We start from the raw sequence: 20,886 nt of genomic DNA, 5'->3' as shown, positions 1-20,886 counted from the left end.
GCCAGAACTAGTAAAGTTTCACTTCAAGAGGACTAAACATACTAGCTGTACATCTCATAATCATATACTTTGTACCATTGACTAAGACAAAGAAAAAGGAACATTTAGACATCAAACATGCCTTGGTTTAAAGACATGAAGGCGGTGCATCTTCTATACAGAGCAATTTTGAGCGTTTAAGATAGCTCTTACATCACGCAAACATAAGAACTATGGGGAGCATGCATATACTTAAGAGATCATCATATATGTAATTTCTGGGATAGTTTAATTAAAGGCTCAAAGAGAGGAATTCTGTGTGTGTGTGTGTGTGTGTGTGTGTGTGTGTGTGTGTGTGTGTGTGTGTGTGTGTGTGTGTGTGTGTGTGTGTGTGTGTGTGTGTGTGTGTGTGTGTGTGTGTGTGTGTGTGTGTGTGTGTCCTCCCCCGGCCGTTCTCCGAATGAAGGGTGGGGTAGGGGTCCTGGCTGATTAGGATCTGATTGAAGCTCAAAAAGGGCCATCTAAAAGGTCCTCTGTTCACACTCTAGCTGGTCATTAAACAGTCGGAGGTGATATTTGACTCAGACTTGTTGGAGCCGTTGGAGCAGGAATTCAATTTATATGCAGAGCCGTTTGGAGGAAAGCATCCCACCACTTTGATCCTAGTTGAGAGACACTCCAGACGCTACAAAAACTTGGTAAAGGTGTTGGCACTTGCTGTGTGAACACATTAAAAAAAACATGATTCAAAAAAGTTAAATGGTCCTGATCAAAATAGTCACACTTGTAATGTTCAAGGTTAAAAATGAGTGCATTGGAAATGAATGAGAGACGAATTTCACCTAGTTCCTCCGTTTGGTACTGCACAGAAACAAAATCTGACTGAAAGCTAATTTTTTGAGATATCAACCTCAAATTAGGAACACAACTTGTTGAGATTTCCTCACAGTTTGAGAGTAAAACTTGTTTATTAAAATATACATTTCATATACATATTGAAAATAATATTTGTGTGCAGTTTCCATAACAAACGTCCATTTCTGTAACTTTTTTCTTTCACTTTTTAAAACTTTTTTTCTCTTCAGCAATAATCTGCCATGTGTCGTCTCTAAAAAGAGACAATTTCTGTCTGTGATCCAAAGCATTCAAGATTTATGACAGTTTAAATTGGACATTTCCTTTTCAGGTCTATGCTCAAAAAGTGAATGAATGGATTATAACTAAAGTCATTAATATCATTTTGTACCATTAAATTAAAGCATTGTAAGCTTAAATTGATCGTAAAACAATTGCCACTAATAGTCTCTATGATCAATTTAGGCTTACGATGCTTTTGGGAAATGCAGCGCTCTTTAGTTTTGTTCATGGACTTTCAGTTTGTTTTCCTTGGTCACGTTTCTTTGTTCTGTTCCCATTTTCCCAGTTACCGTCATTATTAGTTCATATGTGTCAGCTGTTTGTCATCCTTTCTCTCGTTAGTGTTGCTACTTAAATTCTTCCCCTCTTTGTCCGGTCACCGTTATGTTGAGATGTGCTGTTGTCTAAATGCCTTGAGATTTTTTGTAATTAAACTACCTTTTGAACTTGATCCATCTGTATTCGTCTTCCTGCCTGCACACACCCGAAGAGCGCAAAACGGTTAAAATCAGCCTAGAGAGCCCCATTAAGACTGAAATCCTAGAATTGAAGCATTTCATTTGAAGTGAAAATGATCAGATTCAACAGATTCACTAATGTCTTTTCTCTTTCTCTGTTCTGACCTCACAGAGATCGCAAACTGTCTTCAGTCTTATCTGGTGAGTATCATTTATAAAGCTGCACTGACTTAAGATTTAATTCTGACCTGCAACATCAGCAAACCAGTTAAAAGGGGGGTGAAATGCTGTTTCATGCATACTGAGCTTTTTACACTGTTAAAGACTTGGATTCCCATCCTAAGCATGGACTAAGTTTCACAAAAAAAAGTTGGACGTTTGATGGAGTATTTCTGTGCCAAAAATACTCCTTCCGGTTTTGAAAAGTTTTTTTTCGAGTATGGGTATATCTGACGTCAGATAGGGCGGAATGTCCTTGTACAGGCCGTATGAACTCTTTTCCCGGAAGGGCGCGTGCGCGCGACTAGAGCGAGAGAGCAAACGCTTTAGGGAAGCCGGCTGCGCTGCGGTCACAGGACTTCATGAAATCAACAATGTCACCAAAGATGTGTGTTTTTGGTTGTCAGGGCAAGACAACCCTGCACAGCTTCCCAAAGAACCCAGTGTTAATGGGACAGTGGATGGAGTTTGTTTTTCCGGAGCAGCAACGGAGTTGTGCAAGTGTTTTTGTTTGTTCCCTGAATTTCGGCGACGATGGTTTATAAACAAGGTACAGTTCAACTCCAGATTTGTAGCGCGTCTAATGCTGAAAGATGGAACAGTCCCAGCGATTAAGGTTCACAGTCGTATGTTGGAAGCAGGCAGTGGTTAAAACTGCTTCAAATGTCTTTATGTTGTTAGCTATCGACACATTCATTCAAATGTGCTACTATTCCATTGTTTTTCTATGTAAACATGCACTAGTCTGACGTGCAAAGCTGTTCCGCTTGCTACTGCTAACATTAAACCGCATACAGTCGATAAACCAAATGATGTCCTCATAAATCATTAATAAACACATCCAAATGTTGTAAAACTCGTGAGCATGACAAGCCGCTAAGCATATACAAGTTACAGTACATAGTACCAATGAGACGTCCTGCTGTAGTCGTCATTGCTGCTTCTCCTGTTCAATTTCAGCCTCTAGATCTGATTCTGGATCATAAATGTATAGCAAAATTTGATTGATCTCAATGGTTTACTTAGGATAACATTTTTTTTCTCCACGATTAAGGAGGTCAGAGCTTTCAGACGCTCTCAGCGCAATAGCTGCGCACACTCGTAATTCTTTAGCTCTGCCCACACGATACGCCAACACCCGCTCGTTTTCTTCCAGAAAGACTTGGTAGTATAAATATAATAAAACTAAAGATTTTTTGGAGATATGAAGGATGCAATACTACTCTATAGGTACTCAAGATTGACGTGAGATTGACTGAAACTGAGTGTTTTATCCCCCCTTTAACTTTATACAATTCTCCAAAAGTATAAGGATGTTACATGTACTGTTTAAATGCCATGTCTTGCTCTAAACTCAGAATCCAGTGAGATCTACGAGTCAACAGATCACAGAACCAGAATGCAGCAGAGATGAAGACTGAAGATCAAGTGGAAGCTCAGCCTGATCCAGTGGTGTCACAAACACGAGAAGGGGCAAACCTTTTTTTTTTTTTTACTGATTGTAGCTGTAAGCAAAGTTCAACAGTGTAAATAAACCAGACACACTGAATCTGAATATTTAAACCTTCAGATGGCAGATCAGATCCATCATTATGTCATTATCTACATTAAAAAAGCATTATAACACATGGACTGTTATTTACATTCAGATAAATTCACGAGATCGAGAGAACAGAGACAAATAACATCATCATCATCATGTTTGCAGCACTGGAGTTTGCATTTCTACAATTATTATGTATTTATTTAAGATCAACAGCTGCTGTTTGTCTCATATTATCATTGCAGTTCAGTTGATCTGTGATCTAGAGCAGGGGTTTTCAAACTATGATGGCAAGGACCCCCAAATATGATGAACCTTTTATGAGGGCAACCCCTTCCTAAAATCCATCTATATATTTTTTTAAGTATGAAAAAAACATTTAAACTGTTAGATAAATAGTAGGCTAAGTGTGACATTATAAATAGCCTACAACATATTGTTTCAAAACTTAAATTGGCTAAACTTAATGTTGGATGTATAAACCTGAAGAAGAACATTTTCAATTCAACATTATTTGTATAAGCAACATTCACAATTAATGTATGCAGCTTATACTGTTACGAGTGTGCTCAGGTGGAAGACAAGGAGAGGCAGAGGAGTATCTCAAACGTAGTTGTACTCAGGGTAAGCTACAGGGTAATAACAGAACAGCATAACGGGTACGTCGCATAACTGGTACTTCACATAACAGTATACTTCACATAACGGGGACCAGACAATGAATGAACAAAGAGGAACTTGAATACAAACACAGATGACTGAATAAATGAGGGACAGGTGATACAGATGATGATAACTAAACACAGCTGAACAGAATGGGTAACCAAGGAAACACAGGAGTGGCGGGAAACTCAGACAAAGGAACATGAGACAAATGAAACCAGGAAGTAAATGCAACAAAATACAACAGAGACAGACTAGACATGTGACATATACTACTTTAAGAATACTGCCTTACAACCCCAGTGAGCAAGATAAAGGGGACTATAGTGAGATAAACTCACTAACAAGATACAAAGCAAACATATACAATTCTGTAAAGTATGTACGGCAAGAAAGGAGAGAAACATTTACAAATGAAACAATTAGAATGTTCGTAGACTTTATCCATTTTTGCTTTGTCTTTTTATTCTCTGAAAATTTCTGGGGACCCCTTAACCTTTTGAGGACCCTTGGGGGTCTCCCCCAGGAGATCTAGAGCTCAGATGTGTTTTCTTGAGTGTTTTTGTCGGATCAGAGAGCAGTTATACAGTGTTCAGGCCAATGTTTCCTCAGTTCTGTGTTCATGTAGTAAAAGACCCATGAGTTGAAGAGAAACAGTGATTCCCACCGCAGTACAGATCCTCACAGATATTAATGCTGATAATAATATAATAATACAGCTGAGAAACATCCAGACAGAGCCTACAGCACCTCTACAGGACAAAAAAACAGATATTAACCCCTTGCCTGTCACCACCCATTTTGGCATACCCAAAATAAAAAGGCTGCTGCTCATAAGTCATTCTGAATAGACACATAACCAATATATAATAATAATAATAAATCTTTATTTTCTATAGCGCCTTTAAATGTACATCTCAAAGCGCTTTACAGAAACAGACAAAACATAGTACACAAAAGTAGAAATAAACAAACAAACAAAAAAATTTGATTAAAAAAGAAGAATGTTATATCAAAAACAATTAAAAACTATATCAAATTGATACAAACGTTCAATAAAAAGCTACCCTAAAAAAATGATTTTTAAGGCAAGATTTGAAAATGCAAAGGGATTGAGCTTGCCTTATCTCAATCGGTAAAGAATACCATAATTTTGGAGCTGATGAGGTAAAAGCCCTATCACCCATTAGTCTTAGACGAGTTTTTGGAACAACTAAAAGACCAGTTTCAGATGAACGAAGATTACGCGTCGGAGTAAAGGGAATTAAAAGCTCAGACAAATATTGCAGTGCCAACCCATGTAAAGCCTTGTAAGTAAGCATCAAGATTTTAAAATCAACCCTAAACTTGACGGGGAGCCAATGCAAAGACTCCAAAACAGGAGTGAAATGATCTTTCATCCTAGTTCTAGTAAGGATTCTAGCAGCTGAATTTTGAACTAGCTGCAATTTGTTTAGGGTAGCTTTTGACAACCCAGCCAACAAGGCATTACAATAATAAATATGGCTAAAAACAAAAGTGTTGATCAACCTCTCAGCAACAGAAAAAGACAGCATAGGACATAATCTGGCAATATTTCTAAAATGAAAAAAATATGTTTTAACTGTATTTTTTACATGTGGCTCGAATGTTAGATTTGCATCAAAGATCACCCCCAAATTCTTCAATTTTGATTGGGATTCAAAAGTTGAACCATCAGCAGCTAGGGTAACCGACCCAGCATTACGTAGTTGGTGGGGTGAACCAATGAGCATAATCTCAGTCTTCTCTTGGTTAAGACATAGGAAATTGAGACATCCATTCGTTTATCTTAGAAATACATTGAGAAAGAAAATCAACAGGCACAATTTCATCAGGTTTTAAGTGTATGTAGATCTGAGTATCGTCTGCATAAAAATGAAGCTTCAGACCAAGAGATCTCAACAGCTGACCAAGCGGAAAAATATAAATGTTAAAAAGCAAAGGGCCCAAAATTTATCCCTGAGGAACTCCAGACTGCACAACAGCGACCTCAGACCTAAATCCACCCATGGCAACAAACTGCTTACGGTCAACAAGGTAAGACTTAAACCAATTAAGTGCAGTATCAGAAACCCCATATACAGTTTCTAGACGAGTAATTAAAACTGAATGATCTACAGTGTCAAAGGCGGCACTGAGATCTAGAAGGATCAAGATTGAAAGACTGCCAGAATCTGAAGCAATTAGTAAATCATTAGTGACCTTAACCAGAGCTGTTTCAGTACTATGGAATTTGCGGAAGCCAGATTGTAATGGCGCAAACAGATTGTTTTCAGTTAAATGAGAAATTAACTGAGAAGCAACAACCCGCTCCAGAATTTTAGCAAGGAAAGGGAGATTGGATATGGGGCGAAAATTTGAAAGATTGTCAAAGTCAACATTAGTCTTTTTTGGTACCGGGGTAACCGCAGCTGTTTTAAAAGCTGTTGGCACCACTCCAGTACACAAAGAGTCATTTATAATGCTCAAGACAACAGGACTCAGTGAAGCAAAACATGACTGAAACAGACTAGTAGGTATGGGATCAAGTAATGAAGTGGCTGATTTCATTAAAGAAACCTCCTCTTGCAGAGAGTGTAAATCAAGAGTGCAAAATTTAGAAAAAATGATACCTGACGAAAAAGGAATATTAATTGAAGAAGACCATGAAGTAGACGCACAAATACCTCCACGAATATTATCAATCTTGGTAACAAAAAAAATCAAGAAACTTATTACAAAGATGAGTTGAAACAGTAACATGCGAGGAATTATCACAGTGCAGCAATTTGTTAATGGATTTAAATAGTTGCCTCGGATTACTTTGATTGTCATTAATCATCTTAGAAAAATACTCAGACCTAACAGAAACAATTTTAGCCCTATATTCTTGTAAACAATCTTTCCATGCTTGATGGTGCACAGTCAGACATGAAAAACACCACTTGCGCTCCATTTTATGGCAAAAGGTCTTCATCGCACGCAGATCATCACTATACCAAGGAGCAGGACGTACAAATGAAACGGTGCGTGACTTCTGAGGAGCAAATAAGTCCAGGCCAGACAGGAGAACAGAGTTCAGCATAGACACCTTTGTCTCCAGAGGATCAGATGAGGAGAAATCACTTAATGAATAATCAATAAAAACAGAGAAATCAGAAGGTGCAACTGATCTCCATTTCCGGTATGACAGAGTACGTGAAGAGGCAATGTTGGCAGCAGGTATATGCATATCAAAGAAAATTGCCAGATGATCAGATAACCCTAAGTCAATAGTGGTCAACTGAGACACAAGCAATCCATTTGATATCACAAGATCTAAAATATGTCCTTTGTTATGAGTGGAACAGTCAACAAACTGAATTAAGTCAAAGCACTCCAATAAAGACAAAAAGTCTTTTGTTAAAGCAGAATCTTTTTTGTCCATATGGATGTTAAAATCCCCCAAGATAAATGTTCTTTCAAATTTGAGGCATAGATGAGACAACAGATCTGCAAATTCAGATAGAAAGTCTTTATTTGCCTTAGGAGGCCGGTATACTGTAACTATGGCAGTAGAATGGGGCTCAGAGACAGTCAGGACGAGGATATCAGGTCTATATATCAGCCTTTGAGGCCGACGAAGAAATGTAGGACAGGAAACAACATCAGATGTAAAAACTGCACCTCGAAGAGCGATGTATATAACGCTTTCGCCGGAGTATTCCGACATCCCCACAAGTTGTATAAACGTCATTTGCCAAATAAAATCTCTGCTTTAGTTTCAACAGCTGGCCAACAGTGTACCGTATAGCCATGCAGGTGAAATCCACACGAACAGCAACCTCACCGGAGTGCAAGTCCAGGGCAGGGCAGCAGGAAAGTTGGTTCCAGCAGCAGACGTTTAAAAATAGAAATCCAGCGAGTGAAGCGTAATCCCACATCGCAGTAGACGACGAAAAACTCCAAAACCGTTACCACACATCAGCAGTTAAAATAAACAAACAAAACTGGAGAAAGGAGCGGCAGCCAAGACGCGCCAGCGTTCCCTTCATCTCCAAGCATTGATTGAGCTCATATATTTATAAAGCCAACACTTGTGAGTTTACAGCTGAAAATTCAGAATTACTCAGACTGTTATTAATACAGAGGTATATAGGCTCAAACATAAAAATAAAAAATATGAAGAATATATTATTAAATGTATAAAAATATTATGTTAATGTAGTATAACAACTTAAGTAATGCTTCATTTCAAATCTGAAGATGATATCTCTATTATGCATTCTACGAATAATATTGTAAGACCATGTCTGGGGAGTTTTTAGAGAAGGCTGATAAGATGCTAATCAAATGTTATTGCCCTGTAAACAAACATTTGCAGTCTATTGTCTAATGTCTGGAGAGGTGATTGCTCTATTGTTCTCAATTGCACTTTTCACTTCTGGCAGTATGAGACTTAATCCTCATTATTCTTTATCGTTATTTGTTGGTTTGTATTCGGTCATTATAGCCTTTATTCTGGCATGAAGACTTGCTCATTAACAGCACTTTACAGTAATCCACACGTTATCTATAGTCTTTTTAGGAAACAAACGAACTAAAAGCATATTCTTGGAACCTTATGTGTTCTATTGTAACAAAATAGATTGTGAAATAGATATAGCTCCTGGTCCAACAGGTGCATTAGAGCTACAGTTAGCATCAAGCTACATAACACAATTTAAAAGATTCAAATTACACTTTCAATCAACACTCACTTTTAACGAACATTGAGTGTTTGATTGACCTTCCTTCGCAAATCTAATGGGGATTTCATTCATATGGTGATGTTAAAACATGTTATGTTTAGCATTTTATATGGAGCTCATTGATACACCTGCTTAGCATTTATAATGTAAACATCCATTATTAATATAAAATAGCCGTAGTCACATGATAATTACACAAAAACGTATGCCGTAGTTATCATGTGTTTATTAGCTTATAGAAATGTAGAATTGGTTTGTTCTTCACTGAGCACAGGACGAGGAAGTATACACAGAAGAGCATCATGCAGGAGGGCAGGATTGAGTCGATTGACAGTTCCAGCGGACGAATTAACACATGATGACTCATATCTGATGCAAATCAGGAAGAGGAGACACAGAGCTCGGTATGAACACTGTTTCAGCTCTTCAGATCGGCTAATTCAGTGGGAAATGAATATAAATGGTATTATGTATGACAAAATATTTTGCAAACATGTTATAATAAATCAACATTTCTCCAAATATGCACACTTTTGAACTAAGAGCTGAACTAAATGCTGTTCATTACAGCTGTGTGGACACAACTGAACCGAGAGAAGAGAGAATGAATTTGCGTGTGATATTCAATTAAAAATATCTTACAATACAGATCGATTATTTTGCATTCCTGACATAAATTAACACTGCTAACGCAGTTTTATCATAAACAGTGGTCAAATATCGAAGCTGGAGGCTTTAATCTTTATAATGATACCCAGTTTGTCCAGATAAAGTAAGTGTGTGATGTTTTAACGAGCAGTGAATTTTGAACAACAGTAATCTGGGGCCTTCGGCGATCCTTGACACTAAAGGGGTTAATGCTAGTCTGGCGTGGCCATACTCAATTCTAGTCAGAATTTGAGTCTGGTACCGCTCCATTGAGCTTTGATTATGGGGCGTGTTTCAACCGAGCCAGGAAAGACCTCAATTGGATAGACCCACAACCAATCAGAGCAACGGAGCGACGCGTAACGTTAGTTGTCAAATGTCAACAGAATTCAACTGCACTGTGTTGCCAAGTCCGTGTTTTTCTCCATGTCCGCGGGTTGAAGCGACCCCAATTATGTGATTATATAAACCCAGGAATGCGAATTTTAGCAGGCAACCTTGCCAAAATAACATATTTTGCCAACCAAACGCCATTTTTTTCCGGAGAACACCCCGGAAAGTTATTGTTTTGGGCTATAGTTTTGAGTAGCAATTGTGCGCGACATTGCAAAAACACTTGGAAACCCTGTCTGCACGCACGCTGGATTAAGTAACGTTACAAGAAAAAGATGAGTGTAAGCGATCTTTGCCAGTAATAAAATAATTTAAGGATACACAGAGTACTTACCAACACGATCATCGTTTCTGAGAGAAATAGTGAAGGTGAATGCATATACGAACAAGTTCTCCGTTTAGGATAAGAGCAAATTCAACCCAAGAGCCTTCGATGACGTGGATGATTACGTTACTGTTTATCATCTGTCCATCATCGTCTAAAGCCGGCCCTGACAATTTCATTGGTCCGAACAGTTTCTGTTCGGGCATAATTACTCCTCTATGGAGCGAGTCCAGACCGAATTGCCTGAGCAAAAAAAATTGTGGGCGGGGCTAAATTCGGCAAAAATCCACAGCAAATCTACAGGATAAAACACAGCTAATGCACATAATAAATAGAAAATATTAATTCTGAATCACAGTTTTCAGATAACCCTTTATCGTATTTATCAATCATCTCTTGTATTTTTACTGGATAACATTGTGCTTTATTTCTAGTGTTGTAAATAAATGCATAACATGTAAATAACTGTGATTTCTGAGGTATTTCTACTTCAGTCCACTAGATGTCAGCATCTCAGCTGGATTCATGAAAAACTTCTTCACTTACTCACCTGTTATTTGTTGTTGACAGTAAATCAAAAAGCTCAATCCAGCTGAACAGCATAACCAACCTGCAGAAATAAACATGAAACAATATCAGAACATAAACATGCTATAGAGCAGCAGAAACGTTTCTTATTTAATGTGAAAGTGGAGTTTTACCATCCACAAAGCAGCATCCAGGTAATTTATCTGAAGATAGAAAAGAGGATAATTAACAATAATCACCTTTATGTATTTTCAGTGTATGCAAATAAACCTGACAGTAATATTTACCTTGCATATGTTGCCAGCGAGAAAAACACTAACATTACAGACTCTCCAGATCAAAGAAAACGAGACATGATCTTTTTGGTCATTTGGACTATTTGCATTAATTAAAATGAGTTTATTAACACCTCTCTCCACTAAACACGCTGAACTTTATAACTTTGTACGGTTTTCCGGATATGACGACTGGGGGATGAAGCATTATGGGAAACGTAGTTTACGACACGTTTGCGCTCACAAGCCATTTAAATTCACAACGCAAACAATAATCAAACAACAAATACATGTTTAATATTGTTTAATTTTTTAAGTATATTTGATCATTTTTAATCAGCTGATATAGATTAGGCTATTCATTATAATCTAAATCATGAATCTGAGGAAGAGCTTTTGTTCAAGATTGATTCATTTTATTTTCTATAAGATAAAAACTTGTTTGCACTATAGCTATGCAATTCTATTCTGTCATGCCAATAAAGCTCGTTTGATTCAAAATGAATTGATCCTCAGAAACCAGATGCTGATTGTTTCTCAACTCTCAACTGTTGTCTGTTAACATCTGTAAAAGTATTCTTAATAATGTTCTTTAATAAAGGATTATTTTATTTAATTTTATTTTACCCTTCTATATGCAGTCTATGCGATATATGTTGAGGTGAATCTCATGAAGCCCATCAGGTGAAAGTGAATCTCACGAAACTTGTGAAGAACTTGAGAAGATCGTGGTCATGTTTAACCCCAAAATCTATTTTTATTTTTATTTTTCGATCTGTTGACAATTATATTATATTATTCCTGTCACAAATGACTTTCCAACTGTGTGCGTGTATGTGTGTGTGTGTGTGTGTGTGTGTGTGTGTGTGTGTGAGAGAGAGAGAGAGAGAGAGAGAGAGAGAGAGAGAGAGAGAGAGAGAGAGAGAGAGAGAGAGAGAGAGAGAGAGAGAGAGCTGTACTGTATGTTGCTCTGATCTGTGTGTCTATCTCTGCATTGCAGCCCAGCGCTGGCTGCTGGAAGTCAAACTCAAATGGCGACGTCCAGTTCCAGTAGTAACCCATCATCATCCTCCTCATCTTCAGCCTCCAGCAGCGCGCAGCAGCACCCGAGCCAAAGCCAGCAGCACATCAGCAGCACCATGAGCAGCATGCAAGGTCAGAAACACACCCGAACCGACCGAGCCGAGCCCAACCATAGCATATCATCAGATCCAATGACAGTTTACACACTCAGCCTCAATCACACTGCGCTATCACTGCTGCAGCTGTAACCGAGCCACTGATTTAAGATTACATTTACAAGCTCTGAATTGTATCTATTCTTTAAACGAGTAACCTTTATACTTGTGGTTTTAATTGTAATTTTAGAGTCTGGTTAGCCGCACGGCTAGCTGCTTTAGTCAAACACTGACAGGGCCTGTGAAAATTAAATTTCTCACTCTGATAAATGCATTCTTTACTACGATATATCTGTATACATGCATATTTTCTATACCAGTTTCTCTCTTAGTATTATATTAATTCGTTTAAAGCCATTGTTTTTTGACTGTCATTGGAGTTTGTTGACATATTTAGCTGGAGGGCTAACAGGCTAACGATGCCTTAATGCTAATATGATATTCAGGTAAATGCGCGTGGCTCTTCGGGAAATAAAATGTTGTTTAATAATAAATTAAGAGATGAAGGTGTTATTTAAATAATTTGTGGACCACATAAATATTTACACCTGATTTCATAAGGAAGTGACGCTTGAATGGTAATATCACTGCTAATCTAGATGATTTATTAATCACATAAAACCAGGAGGTTTCAGTATTTTAGATGACAGCAAGGGCCCCCAATATTATCATCGTCACGTGATGGACCCCATCCTAAAATTTAAAATACATCGTTATAGTTTCATGTGTAAATACACAGTTTATACGATGAAAAACATTGAAAATGTCTAAAATATGATTTGAAAATGTCTACAGTTTTTTTTTTGTCTACACAATGTTGTATTGTGTATTCTATTGTAGTTATATCCTTATTTATTCATTTACTAATTTATTTACTTTTTTATTCTATTTTTATTCATTTATATATTTACTTCTTTGCTTATTTTCATCAAAATTTTCCCTTTATTTTAGTCTTATTTCTATTATTTGTTTGTTTAAACCTGTTTTTATGTATTCATATATAACTTATATTTACTATGCTTATTTTTTATCTAATTGTATTATTATTTATTTTTTACATGTTTTACACTGTTTTTCTCTAATATTTTCCACGCCCCCCAGTTTGAAAACCCCTGACATAAACTATCACATGAATGTGTTTATGATTGTATTTGGGTATTTTTATGACTCAAATACCACATGATATATGTTTAATACATTTGTGATTGAGTCATTAAGGGCATTATCCATATTCCATAACTTGCATTTAAGGTTGAATGTGGTTTAGTTTAGGACATTAACTAGTCATAATTGTGTGAATGTGTGGAAGGCAGACAGCTTTAACAATAATTTAGTACTAATTTTAGCTTGAAATGCGACTCTTTCAATGGTCTTGGTTTATTTTGGACATGGTTTGGTGTAGTGTTTAAAGATATCAGCTGGTGACTGAAAGATTGCAGGTTTGAACAAGGACACCAATGTGTTTGAATTTTGTGTATCTTAAAGTCATCAACAAGCGCATTATAATTATTGTAAAAAATTATATTTAATATACAAATATCATTACCTTTTATTTTTTCATCAAGAAAATTAAGTCAGTAATGCAAAAAAAGATCTGATTTAAATTACATTACATTAAAATAACCATCTTCATGAATAAAAATGCAATTTAATTTAATTAAATGTTATTTATTTATTTATTCATTTATGAATATATATTTGAGTTTTTATAGATCATGATAGTATTTATTGTACTACTTTTAATTTATGCTGATTTGTTTTTAATAAAAAATGGTTGTACTATACTAATATATACTAATAAGAGAATTACAAGAGGACTTGGTTTACTTTATGCAAAACAGTGAAGCGGACATGTTTTATGACGAGCTGCACTTCATGTTTGATTATTTGTTTTTGTGTAGAGCTGTTGCATATGTAATTCTGTTTTACTCTGTTCTGCATTGGTTTCAGTCTCTTTATATGACCGTTACTATCCGGTCCATGAAGGTAAATTTGAATCTCAACGTAGTAGAAACCCTTCAGGTTTGCATTAGTGTTTGGCCTGTTTTTGTCGAAAACGCTTCTCACTTTTTCCGTGCTTCTCCAAAATCTCCAACATCTCACACCAGTCCATTCCTGTATTTCCTGAAAACGCTGTCTGACGTGATGTGTCAGGTTTGATTGGGAAGATTATTAGTTGGCTTCACATTTACACGGGTGGAGGAAACGCACATGAATTTTCTTCACATGATTTATGAAGTTAAAGCATTCTTGTGTCCAGATAAACCTGTTGTACATTTACCTTTTTGTAGATCGTGTTCATTATGGATTTGTGTTGCAAAACGTCCTTATTGTTAGACTGTAAACAGGGTTTTTCACTGTTTTAAATAACACAATTATTATCGTAGTGTTTCCCAAAAGGTTTACTTTAATTATTTACTAGCAATTTCTGAGTAATGCCTAATATATTTTTTGTCAGTGTATGTGTTATGAAATAACCTAACATGAATCTTTTTCCAACATAGACTTCTTTACGCTCTGAAGTTCAGCTGGACGGATTATTTTACATTTGTTATATGAAATGCATTATTTCCCCTCATGATATTTTTCTCCTTTATCTCTTGCCTCCTCTTACCCACAATCCTCCCTGATGCCGGACCACGGTGAGACCTTGTGAAAGTGTTCTTCCCAGAACTGCCGAATATTTTTTTTTTCTCCTCTTCATTTTTGTTTTCAGTCTGGTATTTTCCTTTATTTAAAATTTCTGCTGATTTCCGGTTGCTGTTGTGTGTGAAACTCCTCTGCATGTTTCCCATGTTTACCGGTTCACTGATGCACATCCCGGCACAAAGGTTTGCTTTTAGTTGAGGTCCGTCTGCCAGTTATCTTGGATATTGAGGTTTAATGGGAACTTTATGGCTTTGAAGAACAGGTTATGGTGACAAAATGAGGGTGTTTTTCTTTCTGTGTTGATGAGTGAAGTGTTCGTTGTTCTTCTCGCCACCAGGGTTTCAGATAAACCTGTCTGGACTTCCCCAAAGTAAGCCAAGCCTCCTAAACCGTGTCTGTCCGCTGTGCTCACGTCTGACGCTGGTCTGGGGAAGCCTGTCCTCTGCCCGACACTAATCCGTCCTCACGGGGGCTCTGCTAGACTTGTGCCGGTCTAGGACTGACCGCTCTGCATGCTAGAGGTGGCGGGTGGTTAGTTGGTCTGTCCTGAGAGAGTCCTAGATCAAGTAGTTCACTCTAGAATGAAAATTAAGTCATCATTTATCACCCTGGTGTTGTTCTAATGCCATGTGCCCTTTGTTCTTTTATGGGCCACAAAAGGAGGATAAAAAATAAAAGAATGTGTTTGGTGTTGAAGTTTAATGTAGTATTTAACAAAATTCTTGACATTGGTCCGTGTGTCCGTTTTAGCACCGCAGTTCACTCCGTGAAGTTATGCGAAATCAAGATGAAAACAACCCATATACCTTCTTCTCTGAGGTGAATATGTTCATTGTGTTCGTTACTGTAAAAAAGATGGACGACGCTGTCGACGCACCTTCATTCTCTTCCATTGTAGAAACATTGTGAAGCCGAAATAAACAGCCCACTGTTTTAATAGGAAATGTAGAATTTAAAGTTAAAGCTCCAATTTCCTCCCGAAGATCCCGCAAAAGTCCGTTGGTGGCAGTGACTACTTCTCTCAAAGAAGCTGTAAATCATGACAACACCCCCCCCCCCCCCCCCCCCCTCCATTTATATTGCATCAAATAACAAATTAAAACCAAAATTATTACAAATAATTGAACTTAAAACTGACAGAAACCATCTTTGGAAAAGTGTAATTTGATTGTTTAGTTGGCCTCACATCCCATTAAAATGCATGGAGAGGGTGGTGTTTATGACCTACAAAGGGACCAACCACCTGGGGATCGAAACGTTTTGGCTTCACTTTTCAGGACATTTTCAGAAAAAAAGGTACATCGCTGCCACTGGGGAAGTACCCTAAATTACAAAAGCGAAAAGGTATTAATATGTAGATTTAAAGTACTAAAATTGACCTTTTAAGGTACTAATACATACCATTTAGGGGTAAGTAAGGTACAACGATGTACCTTTTCACTTTTGCCCCAGTGACAGCGTTATATCTTTTTGTTTTTTGTTTTTCTGAGAGTGGACTTGTGCAGCACACTTGGTTCGTCGTAACAAGAAGTTGTCGCGTTCACATCTGTCACTGTCGTCAGACAAGCGGACTTCTAGCCCAGTGATATTTGACTCAGTAAAGAAAGTACATTGATACTTTTTTGGGATTTCGATTTTGTTTCTTATTTTTGTTCATCTTGATTTCTCACAACTTGTGCTTTTACTGGGCGAGACAGAGTGAACTGCGATGCTAATAGAGTTTCATGAATGCACACGTTGTGCAGCCAAGCACAGAAGACCAACACTTGATGCTCGATACACTGCCATTATATGGACGAGCCCGAGCGGGGCTTTTTTTTTTAAATTCTCCTTTTGTGGCCTATAAAAGAAAGAAGGGCACACAACAACACCAGGGCGAGTAAATAATGCCTACATTTTAATTCAAAGGTGAACTATCCCTTTAACATTAAAACATAGTCCCTAAACTTTTGATATCTACTGCACATTTTCCATTTTTAGTTTTTTAGTAAATATTGTGTACAATACTTCAGCATTTTTGTGCACATCTTATTTGTCATCAGGCTGTATTGTGTTTATATCAGCATTATTTCAGTCCCCATTCTCTTTGTAATTAAAGCTGTTTAGTAACACATTAGTCGACCAATAATGAGTTTAATAACTCGAATGTTCATCTGTACATAAAGAGGAGTTCAGTGAGAAATCGGCACAAGTCTAAAGCTTCGAGCTTCCATTGACTTCTGGACAGTCGATTGGTCCTCCCTTTCATTTGATTTAGTCCATCAAATTCATCTAAATCAATCTTTACCTGATCAAGATTACTGAAACAATCACGAGTGGACTTTCTGTATGGATCAGTCTCTGGTGTTTCATACACACACAGTAATGGAAGCTCTGGTGGTTGTTTCTTCAGGTGTTTTAGACGGCTTTTCTACTAACTGGTGCAGTGATTATTGCCTTGGGGTTTGTAGCTGTCTTCCCTGTTTCTTGGGTTTGCATTTTGTTTAGTGTTCGAGCACTGTTGGTGCTGGGATGTTTTTGGCATGTGCATCTCAAACAAACACAAGCTTGTTGGGACATGGACGCACATGCTGTGAGATTTCAGAAATGCTGTTCCTCTGGTATTTGAATCCTCACATTCTTGTGGTGGAGGGAAAATTGTCCTTAATTTCACAGAGACGTGTTCACCCTCAAAAAGAGTTTCTAAAAGACTCTTTAAACATTCATTTTCCATGAATCTAAAGGGATTTTATTAGTGCTTAAATATTCCTTGTTCCAAATCGTCACATAAATAAATTTCACTTATTCACATCCCCAGTTTGTAGCTGGAAACAGAAGCATTGAATTGTAGTTTGAGAAAACACTGAATGATATCTCTGTAAACTTTTAGTTAACAATAACATTTTGAACGTCCTTCCCAGAATTCCTTGTAATTGTGAGCTGAATTCTGCTTCGGTTTATGATGAGACCAGCAGATATTGTGTCACAAAACTAATCCTTATTATAGCAAAATAAATAAAAATTGACAAATAAAAATGTTCTCTTGTAAGAAATTGGGAAATTAATACAAAAATACTGGAAAAGGCTGTATTAATATAAAATAATTTGACACCAAGTCATTTAAAGAGATTATAAAGCCGGAATTCCTACATTAATGCATTCGTTTTCAAGAATTCAGCACTCCGACCTATATTATTACTTAACATTGTTTTATTTTTACGTTATTTTGCAGTCATGGTATCAACAACAAAATGTGATATTAGTATGATTTGTGCTTTCGCCTAGTGACACTTAAAAATAGAAAAAAAACTCCCTTTCGGACGAAATATTTTTGATGGAAACTTTAATGTTTATGTATTGTATACTCGTCTTTGATGATGAGTTTTGATGCATTTTCACCGTGACCAAAAAATTATTCTAGTGTATCAATTTAATATGTACAATTTGTTTGATCAAATTATCAATAACTATACTACACAGACGACAGAACTTAAGTTTATCACCTGATAACACGACATTTTGAACACCATGAAGTCCTAAACTTTATTTTGGCTAATGAAAACGTCAGTTTTCGTGTTTCGGTAAAAAAAAGTTTCAGTGCATCACTAGTTCTGTCATGTTGTTCGCATTGGCTTCATTGTTGTGGTGGATATTTTTAGTGCTTATAAAGGACGCTGCACCTCTCGTTTGCTAGATAAACCATGTCAGCACATTTCAGATTCATACATCATTTTGTGTTGGGTTTTGCATGAGGTGAAGGTAAGTTTCTTTCTTTTTCGTTTCTGATCTTCCGTTTTGTGTCCGGATGTGATCAGATCTTTGTGACGCTCTATTGTCTATCATGAGTGGATGGGACAGATTTGTTGATTTGATCATGTTAAATGAAGGGTTTGAGCATGTCGGACTGCAGTCACTGTCCTCTGCTGTCAGATTTGCTAAAGCCGTCGTCGCCCTTCCATGTTTTTCCACATTGAACATGTTTCAAACCCTGTCCTGATGGCTTTAGGAAATCTGGCTCTCGGGTTCCTCTCCTGGTGCTCAGATGTGCATGTCTTTAGTGAACTTTTGTCTCTTCCCACATCTTCCATGGCTTAGTTGTAGATGTCATCATCCTATGGCAGCCTGAACAAAATACACCCCCAAATTTATCTTCAAAGCTCTGAGTGTGTTTGTGTCTCTTTCTCCTCTGTCAGGTAAACGTAAAGCCCTGAAGTTAAATTTTGCCAATCCTCCAATCAAACCTACTTCCAGAATCACTCTCAACACTGCCGGACTTCCTTTCCAGAACCCACACATGTGAGTAGAGATCATCTGACGGCTCTTTCACACCCTTCACATCTGACTGATGCTGAAACATTGATGAAACTCAGTCCTGCTCCAGGAGATTCACCTTCTTGCAGAGTTTAGATCCAACTCCTGTGACTGCTTGTATCATCACGAATCAAGATATGTAAACTATATTGTTGCCCAGCTCCAATCTGCTCAATGCAGATTTAGAGAGCCTGTGGTAATGTGTATGGTAAATATAATGAATCAGGAAACTAGATGAGGTCAAATAAACCCTTTGTACGAGCTGATGTTCTCAGACATTTCTCAAGTGAGAACAATCATGATTCGTATAGTTGTTGAGCAGAATTATTGTGATGATCAGTTTAAGCATTGTCGTGCAGCCATTGAGGCATTTAAATTCTACACCCCTGCATCTGTGAGTTTTGAACTTCCAACTCTGGAGAATTTCATGACTTGTCTTCAGTTTTGTCTTTCCCAATCCCAGCTCAACCAAGAACCTCTTTGCGTTGCACGTCTGTGTTTTTCAGAGAACGGCTGCGAACACACAGTATCGAGTCGTCTGGGAAGCTGAAGATCTCTCCGGAGCAGCACTGGGATTTCACTGCGGAAGACCTGAAGGATCTCGGAGAGATCGGCCGAGGAGCATATGGATCCGTCAACAAGATGGTGCACAAACCCAGTGGACAAATCATGGCTGTCAAAGTAAGACACACTCTTACAAGTTCTTTACTGCCATCGATAGTTCCATGAAGAACCTATAACTACTAGGGGTGTGGCGAGACACTTCTTTCACATGAAGAGATGAGACACGAGATTGGGTTCACGAGAACGAGACGAGATAGTATTTTTAAGAAATCCTCAATGATGAAGTGCATGACCAGAAAACTTGTTTGCAGGTGCATTTGAAATGTTTTAACACATAATCTTGTAATGAATGTCATTTCAGTTCTAATTTCTGAGGATGAATTATCAATAGCAGTAAAAGACAATACTCAAGCACTGTAAAGGTTTTGCCAAAAACTCAACTGACTGGCTTCTTTCCTGTATGATTGTCTCTTCAGACCTTAGAACTGCACATGAGCTTCTTTTGACCTCCTAACTGAACTCCTTCCCACAGATTGATCATAGATATTAAGTGCAAACAATAACCATAACACCATAATCAAAGTACTCAATATTCAAAGTGCAAATAGAGACCAAATTTTTCTTCAAGCATGATACAGAGCTAAGAGATGGTTACAACGAGATAGCTTTCATATTGGGAGAAATTTGCGTGCCTCAGGGAGCCGTTTTCAAACTGTGGTAACGTATTGAAATCACGTTTGAATGAGCGCAGTTTACTTTCAATTTCGTGATTGTGCGTACTCTGTGAATACATTTTGACTTTTGGACTTTGGACGCTCTGAAGTTATTGGAAATGTTTGGATCACACAAATCGGAAACATCCCTATACAGCCACCAGCATCATCAAGGCTCTGAAGCAAGGCTAAAACCTCTGCTCCAGTCAATTTCTTTTTTGCTGACATTTCAAAAGTAAAGCTACGTTTTATCTTAGCAATAGCATATAAAAACAACTAGAAAGTTAATAGGCAATAGTGCATCTTCAATGCCGGGGAAAACTCGCAAACATTGAAATAATGTGCGGTATATGCCGTCTGTAATGTGCACGGTCAATTTGATATACTCAAATATATACTATTGGTCAGATTGAATACTCAAAATAACAATATTAGAACAAAATATACACATGTTTAGGAAAAGTCAAGGAACTATAGCTATATGGGTTTAATTTCAACAGTTATTACATTGCAAAATTTAAAAACGGTTAAAATGACCGCCTTGGTAGTTCTAGTTTTTACATCCATTTCCAACATTTCATTGCATTAAAGGTT

The 20,886-nt window shown here is 37.4% G+C and overlaps 1 protein-coding gene across 4 annotated transcripts in view; it reads left to right on the top strand.

The window, feature by feature from the left end:
* Positions 1 to 11,718: 11,718 nt before the first annotated feature.
* map2k4a (mitogen-activated protein kinase kinase 4a) overlaps positions 11,719 to 20,886 on the top strand; it is a 28,489-nt gene continuing 19,321 nt past the window's right edge. Inside the window, exons 1-4 of one of the 4 annotated variants that reach the window (XM_079833955.1) lie at positions 11,723 to 12,053; positions 15,063 to 15,095; positions 18,898 to 19,000; positions 19,522 to 19,696. In XM_079833955.1, coding sequence (XP_079690081.1) covers positions 11,930 to 12,053; positions 15,063 to 15,095; positions 18,898 to 19,000; positions 19,522 to 19,696 — 435 coding nt within the window. In that variant the 5' untranslated portion in view covers positions 11,723 to 11,929. Of the gene's footprint in view, positions 12,054 to 13,934; positions 14,797 to 15,062; positions 15,096 to 18,897; positions 19,001 to 19,521; positions 19,697 to 20,886 lie in introns of those variants that run through there. The other 3 variants (XM_079833956.1, XM_079833957.1, XM_079833958.1) reach the window with 3 other exon arrangements.

The sequence above is a fragment of the Gobio gobio genome (assembly GCF_949357685.1).
Source record: "Gobio gobio genome assembly, chromosome: 1".
NCBI classification, from domain to species: Eukaryota; Metazoa; Chordata; class Actinopteri; order Cypriniformes; family Gobionidae; genus Gobio; species Gobio gobio.
Note: the sequence above shows the minus strand (reverse complement) of the source record. Positions and strands in the feature narration are given on the sequence as shown.